This window comes from Salminus brasiliensis, chromosome 3 (genome assembly GCF_030463535.1).
Source record: "Salminus brasiliensis chromosome 3, fSalBra1.hap2, whole genome shotgun sequence".
NCBI classification, from domain to species: Eukaryota; Metazoa; Chordata; class Actinopteri; order Characiformes; family Bryconidae; genus Salminus; species Salminus brasiliensis.
This window is the reverse complement of record NC_132880.1, coordinates 2,804,065-2,812,015: the sequence shown is the minus strand read 5'-3', so window position 1 is coordinate 2,812,015 and position 7,951 is coordinate 2,804,065. Positions and strand designations below refer to the sequence as shown.

Below are 7,951 nucleotides of genomic sequence, written 5' to 3'. Positions count from 1 at the left end.
CAGTAATACATTTTTTTTTTGGTAGGAATTTTGAAATATATTTGTACTGTAATGTAAATATATTTATATGTATATGTACATTTCTAATACACTTAATGTTTCATAGGGATGCAGTTGTAATAGCTGTAAATAGTTGTAATAGTTGTGTAAATGTGTCTGTAAAATGTTTCATTTCACTTTAAGCAAAAATGTAAATACATATGCAGTAGTATACTTACAATAGTTCCATTTTTAGCACAGTTAAGAACACAGTTAAGCTTATGTTCTATTTTTCTATACTTAAAGTACAATAATACCCTCAAAATGACATTTTCCATCATAGCACTCAGCCTCAGCCTCAGCCTGGCTAGAAGTGCACTCTAGTGCACTGTAGCATAATAAGGTTCAGCATTCTGGAGTCTGCTGCTTTCATTAGAGAACACACACACACACACACACACACACAACAGTAACTCTTACCTCCAATCAAAGAAGAGATCTTCAAGCAGGACACAGCAGCAGTGTGATCTGGAGAACTGGCTGTTCATCAGCCTCATAGGGAGCTTATGAGCCTCTGAGCTGCAGGCAGACAGAAACTGAAAGGGTTGGGAAAAGATTAGAGAGAGAGCCTGCTGTAAAGGCCGCACCTACTCGGTTAGTATTGATTTCCTCTAAAACATCAGTGTACCGAGAACAAGCACGTCATGTGTTTCAAGCATGTGACATCTGCTGAGACAGCATGAAACCCATGAACGACATACGCTTCTGGAAAAGGTCATAATTCAGCAGATTTCCATGTTTAAATATTAAATACTTATTTTCTTGAACCCAATATTTCAGCCACACTAGTTTTATCTAGGTGTAAAGCATCATGTGGTTGCAATAAAGACTTGCACTTTGGATTCATTGCAAGTGACATACTTTCAGTTTCCATTAGCCCTGACTGTGGGATCATGTGACTTGAAAGGAGCCTTATAAATAGTGGGCCTGCATTGCAAATCTGAGGAAAAGAGCAGCTGGTGGACTGGCGGTAAGAGTGGCCTTATATGACCAAAGGTAAGACCATTCAGGTTTTTTACATTTTTGCTTACTAGCAGTTTAAGGTGCTCATGCTTAAGGTGGGTTACACTGAAATATCCAAAGAGCATACAGTACATATCACTGTTATTTCAGAAGCAACTGCATTCTGTATAAATTACAAATAGAAAATGACAGTTTCTATGTGTTGGTGCTACAATGCACTCAAAATGAACCCTTTATGTAGAAAGGCTTATCACACACTAAGGTATATTACTCAGTAACTACAGGTGGTCAAACTACAAAAGGTCAACTGAATGTCAGCTATCTATCTGCTGTGTTTGCATTATAACAGCAGATGTGCCTTAAAGATCTGCTTCAGCTGCAGCAACAGCAGCCGGCTCCATCCATACACAACAGAATAAACCAAAAACACCTCAGAAACACCTTAGAAATAAAGGGTTAAACCTTTTTTAGTGCTACACAGAACAATGTTATACACAGAGGTTCTGAAAAACATACACACCACTGCTCTGTTAACCATAGACCAGTGATATGGACAACATCATTAGTCACTTTATACAACAGGAATAGACATAAACATACATATTTATATTTAGCCTCACTCTCTCTCAGACTATACCTGTCTCATAAATGTACATTTCAGAGAATCTCTACAGATCCCTGCTGTCTTTGTATATTCTGTATTTTGTGTGTATTTTGTATTTATTTAATATAATTTTTATATAACTTTATTTTAATATGTTTAGTATGTATATAGTTCTGTCCTCCTGTAGAGCATCAACCTGAGCCTCACCACAAGTATTTCAATGTATAAATGTCCTGACATGTTGTGCAAATGACAAATAAACCTGAACCCTGAAACTTGATCCTGACAGATGTCTGACAGCGAAGTCATTGAACTGGCTGGCCTTGGTCGACCATTCCAGTTGGGAATGCTGTACGACTGCCGCAGTGATACTCTCATCCCAGGTACAGGAAGATTTAATAAGTGATGCAGATGATTTTTGTCCTTTTTCCTCCAATTATTACAGAAATATGCATTATTGACCCTCCTGCCAATGTTTTAAAAAATCATTACATGACTGTGATGTCCAATGTTAATCTAAATGGTTTTAATATGTTTCAGCAAAGACTAATGTATGCTCAGACTGTTATAGTCTACACAGCTCTCAAATTTTTCCAAAATATTCAACCCCCGCTGGAAATTAGTTGCATTAGCAAAATTTACTAACGTTCAGCTGTTTGCATCGAATCAATCAAACAAGATAAATTTAAAAAGCTCAGTGCTTTCTCCAAATTCAAGACAAAATGGCACTTTTAATAACTGCAGTTTTATAATTATTTAGCCTCCTGAATAGAATCCCTCATAAGAAAACACACTTGCAAACTGAAGGGCTTCATTAGCATGGAATGGTTCTAGATATACAGTTGGGAGCATAGAAAGTTACATACATAAACATAAAGGAACACTGGTTACACTACTTTGACGTGGCAGAAAGAGGAAAACATCCAACCAGATTCCTGAGGAGGCAGGTCAAACCTGCTGTGTGTGGAGGGCAAGATGGAGTCAATCAGGAAGTATCAGGAAACCCTAGGATCAATTTGAACATTTGAACCATTGAACCTTCCAACAGGGCAATGATCCCAAGCATACCTTAATCCTGGATGATTCTGGAGTGGTAGTCTGACTTGATCCCCATAGAAAATCTTTGGTGGGATTTGAAAAGGGTTCTTGCAGCAGCAAATCCAAGAATATTAGAGGCCACTGCCCATGAGGAAAGGGTTAAAATCCCTTTAGAAACACTGCCAGAAGCTGGTGTCTGTCTATGCATCACGTTTGCAGCATATCTGAGCAGCATAGGATGCTCTACCAAGTACCAAACATGCTTCTGAGACTGCAGTAGTCAATAGAAATGCAGTGCCTTTGCAGTGGACAAAGATCAAAGATCAAAAGTGGATGTGTTTGAGTAGGGCAACTACCAAACTTTGCTGGAGACTGGCCCTTCAGGAGCTCCAGATCAGGTTGCAAGAAGTGTTGTTAATCAGCATTTAATTCCCGCTGTGATTTGTGTTGTTTTCAAATACAGGTATCACACTATGGGATTCAAAGACGCTGATGGAAAATATAAACAAGCGTCCACAGCCGAACACTGACTTCAAAATCATCGCCTCAGATTCCAGTGAAGACAAGTCAGAAGCTCTGAATGTTAATGCATCGCTTGAAGCTAGCTTTCTCTGTGGGCTAGTTAGTGTGAAAGGCTCTGCAGATTTTTTAAGCAATAGGAAAAAATCTAAGCACCAGTCTCGGGTCACCTTGCAGTACAAGACCACTACACGGTTTGAGCAGCTGACCATGGAGCACCTCGGGGCAGGGAACATTAAGCACTGTAACGTGTTTAAGGAGGGCTCTGCCACGCATGTTGTTACCGGCCTCCTGTACGGAGCGCAAGCCTTTTTTGTGTTTGATCAAGAGGTTTCATCCCATCAAAACCACCAGGAAATACAGGGAACCCTGCAAGCATGCATCAAAAAGATCCCTTTTGTATCTGTCGAGGGTGAGGCGTCTTTAAAAATGACTGAGGCTGAACAGCAGGAGAGCCAGAAATTCAACTGCACCTTCCATGGAGATTTTGCTCTGGACAACAATCCAGTCTCTTACCTTGATGCCATTAAGGTGTATGCAGAGCTGCCAAGGCTCTTGGGGAAAAACGGAGAACATGCTGTTCCCATGACTGCATGGCTTTATCCCTTGAAGAAGCTGGATTCAGCAGCAGCTAGTCTGGTTAGGGAAATTAGCGTTAGCCTGGTACGTCGTGCTCACCATATCATTGATGACCTGGACGATGCCATTATGCAATGCCAGGATTTGATGAACGTTGATATGGCCATTCAGTTCACTGAAATCAAGACTAGGCTCAGAAAGTTCAAAGACATGTGTTCGGAGTATAAAATGGTCTTCCAAAAACAGCTCTGCAAGCTTCTCCCATGTATAAGGGGGGGAGGACGAGAAGAGCGAGAGCTTGTGACTTTATTAAATAGTGTGGAAAGATCCCCCTTCCAAGGTGGTCTCATGTCCGCTTGTCTAAATGACCAAGAAAAAGAGATGAATGTCCTTAGGTCTTACTTGGACGTCATGAAAGAGGTTCCGGTGTTTTCCTCCAGCAACGACTTGATCAAAGAAATGTTTAAGTCAGCTAATGATTACGTGGTGGTTTTCGCCTTCTCGTCCATAGCACAGGAGGATTCCTACCTCTCCGGTGTGGAGAAGTATCTAAAAGAACTGTCAAGAAACAATGACAAAGAGTTCTTCTACGAGCCCAGTTCTTCCAAGGAAGAGCCGTGGTTTTCTGGCGACGGGGCTGTGCTCACCAGGCAAAATGTACAGCTGTTCAAAGAATTCAAAGAGGCCAACAGTGGCAAAGAAACCGTCTCCTTCTGCATTGCATCCATCCCAAACAAAGATATCAGGGGCTCATCCATCCATGTTTATGAGAAGGGGCTACTGCTGAGTTCACAGTTTGAGCTTCCCTCAAAACCCCCAGTTCCATCATTCCTACATGCTGAACATGACTGCATTCATTTGGAAATCAAGCCCCCAACCCATGGTAACAACAATGTGGAGTCCTACATAATCTCATACCAGACGCAGCGAAGTTCAGACTGGACTCACGTGAACACTGAGGGAAAATCCCTTCGAATCACCATCAAGGATTTAAAACCACAGGAAGAATATCGCTTCATCTGCAAGGCTGTGTGCTGCCCAGGGGTCAGTGTCGCTAGCAATGAGACATGTTTTTTCAAGACTCGTCCGTGTAGCCCCCCTGGACCACCCAAAGAGAAGCGCTCAGAATCTGGTTCAATAACCGTCATTTGGGACATCCCTACATCTGTTGGAGATGCAGCGGAGGTCATTGAATATGTCTTAGAATACAGAGAATGCACAGAAGATAAGAAAACAAGTAAGCCTTGGGTATCTCTGAAGTCTACAAAGAGGGAATGCACCATTAAAGCACTGAAAAGTGAGACTGCTTACACAGTTAGAGTTTCAGCAAACTGTGCTAGCGCAGGAATGAGTCTTCCCAGTGCCGAAACTGTGCTGACTACCTTAAATTCTTCTGCCAAGCCTACACAAACAACGTCGAAAAAGAGGAGCGAGCAGTTCTTAGCTCAGTCTTTCACCTTAGAAAAGGGCAGTCCAAGCATTTACGGACTAAACCTGAACACCAGATACAACGAGACTGAGGGTCTCAATCTGCGTGTCTTTGGACGAAAGGTGGAGGCAGCAAAAAACAAAGTGATACTGTTACTCGGGGCAACAGGAGCAGGCAAAACCACCCTTGTCAACGCAATGATCAATTACATCCTGGGTGTGAAGTGGGAGGATCGCTATCGCTTTAAATTGATCAATGAAGTAACCAACCGATCACAGGCGGAAAGCCAGACGAGTGAAGTCACATCATATGAGCTGTATAACCAACCAGGCTTTCAGATCCCCTACTCACTGACCATAGTGGACACTCCAGGGTTTGGGGATACCCGTGGAATAGAAGAGGACAAAAAGGTCACAGAGCAGATTAAGAGATTCCTGTGTAATCCTTTTGGGATTCAACATATCGATGCGGTCTGCTTCGTCATTCAAGCTTCTCTTGCCCGCCTGAGTTCCACCCAGAAGTACATCTTTGACTCTGTTCTCTCAATCTTTGGCAAAGACATGGCAGAGAACATCATGATTATGGTGACATTTGCAGATGGGTCAGATATCCCAGCTTTAGAGGCCATCAGAGCAGCAAACGTGCCCTGCCAGAAGAACAAAAAAGGGCAGCCTACTCATTTCGGTTTCAACAACTCAGCTCTTTATGCTCAGAAAACCGTTCCCCATGATTCTGACAGTGATTCAGATGATGAAGATGCCAACAATGACAAAAGGAACGAGATGGCCTGGAACTCAAACATGAAAAAAATGAAAGCCTTTTTTAAAGCACTGGACGACACTGAAGGTAGAGACCTCACTCAGACCATCCAGGTCTTGGAAGAGCGTGAATGTCTTTCCAAAGCCATGGAGTCCCTCACCCCACAAATCCAGGCCGGCCTCTCAAAGATGGCGGAGATTGAAAGCACAAAGCAGCTTTTGAAAAATGAGCACGAAAAAATGAGGGAAAATGAAAATTTCGTGCAGGAGGTGGATGTGGTCAAGGCAGTGCGAACGGCCGTTAACTGCTTTACTATGAATTGCAACAACTGCTTTTTCACGTGTCACTCCAACTGCTTTCTTCCCCACGAAGATGACAAACAAACGTGTGCTGTAATAGATGATGAGGGGAACTGTGTCATGTGCCCTGGAAGCTGCCATTATTCCTTTCATGTGCAGGAGAAGTTCGTGTGGACATACGAAACCATTAAAGAGAAGAAGACTGTCAAAGAGCTGATGGACAACTTCAACAAGGCCAAGACAACGTTCATGAGCAACCAGGAAATACTACAAGAGCTAGATAACGAGCTGGACAACATTCGTTGCAGGCTGTCAGACTTGGTTCACATTTCTCTGAAGTGTCTGTGGAGGCTGGATGCGATCGCACTAAAGCCCAAATCCCTATCTGCACCAGAGTACTTTGATGTGCTGATTAAGACAGAGGAGGAGGAGAGAAAGCCTGGCTTTGAGGATCGTATTGTTAGACTGCAGAGAATGAAAGAAGAGTGTAAACATCTGGAAAACATCGCTGATGGAAAAGATATTTTACACTCAACGACAAATAAAGAAGACGCTAAAGAGATGTAAACGATGTGGTTGGATTAGGAGTAGTACCACAGGCCGGATAAGATATTAATATTAATATGATTGAAACCACTATATCCTCACTGTGCCTGCCTCTAAACCCGTGTGTAAACTCCTCAGCATGGTCCCTCCAAACACAGGTTCTTAATGATTCACTCTGTCCTGCTGATATTTAAATATGTACACAAAAATTAAACAATAAGAAATGATATTCTGTTTATGTAAATTTACTTGAAATGAGAAAAGTGTGTTTTTTGGTTTTGGGTGCATGTTGGTTCAAATATTTTCCATTATTTTGCTTTCAGTTTTTCTGTGTATCATCTTACAGCAGCTGGGCTGAAGTAGGTTGTTAAGACTACTTAGACTAGCATGTGTTTGAAATCTTGTGTGTGAGATGCACCCCTGCACTCAATCCCTTGTTTTGAAGTGACACGTCCACAATCAACAATACAGACAGATATTAAAGGCTCGTGTTTAATCATATTTGTGAAAACATGTTGCTTTGGAAACTAACCTGGAGGGAAGTAGAGTCATATCTTTGGGAAGTAGGAGTTGTGAGACATCCTCATACTGAAAAACAGGCTTTTTTGGTTAGTTAACCAGTAACAGGGGTGCTTAGGGGGAACTGGTCCTCCTGTCCCCACATGCACACTTGGGCAGGAGAGGTCCCCTCATCCTGACAGGAGCTCAACCATGGAGTAAGTGCACACTGCCCTGTGCCGTTGGTATCTTGCCAGGATCGAAGGAGCCGCCAATCCGCCTATGTAGGGTAAGGGCGTACGTCTGGGGCAGTATATAACTAACCTTTTTTAAATACTTGGGAATCAGTACTGTGTTTGTGACTGAGATTTTCTTATGGTTGGGAATCAGAACTGTGTTCATGCTTGATCAATGGTAATATGCAACTATGAAGACCTCCTTCCCTATGAAAGGAAGATATCATTATTATTATTATGAAGCAACCAGTATATCCTACTGCTGCGTCCTATTCACCAGTCTGTATGTCCTGTTGTAATATCGTAGAAATTCTTTGTGCAACATTAAGTTGAACGTATGATACGTTCTCTGCGTAAGTTATTGCTCCCATCATGTCTGGGTAAATGGAAATCAGGTGTAATTGTATGATCAGTAATACAGAACCTATAGTTTGAACTTCTT

General features: G+C 42.1%; 1 protein-coding gene across 2 annotated transcripts in view; it reads left to right on the top strand.

Annotated features, from left to right (window-relative positions):
- The first annotated feature begins 130 nt into the window (after window positions 1-130).
- LOC140551650 (uncharacterized) overlaps window positions 131-7,951 on the top strand; it is a 10,820-nt gene continuing 2,999 nt past the window's right edge. The window contains exons 1-3 of one of the 2 annotated variants that reach the window (XR_011979274.1): window positions 131-1,035; window positions 1,896-1,989; window positions 3,108-7,562. Coding sequence is in view for 1 of the 2 variants with exons in the window: in XM_072675165.1 (XP_072531266.1) it covers window positions 1,896-1,989; window positions 3,108-6,796 (3,783 nt within the window). In the remaining variant the exon portion in view is untranslated. Of the gene's footprint in view, window positions 1,036-1,895; window positions 1,990-3,107; window positions 7,828-7,951 lie in introns of those variants that run through there. The other variant, XM_072675165.1, reaches the window with a different exon arrangement.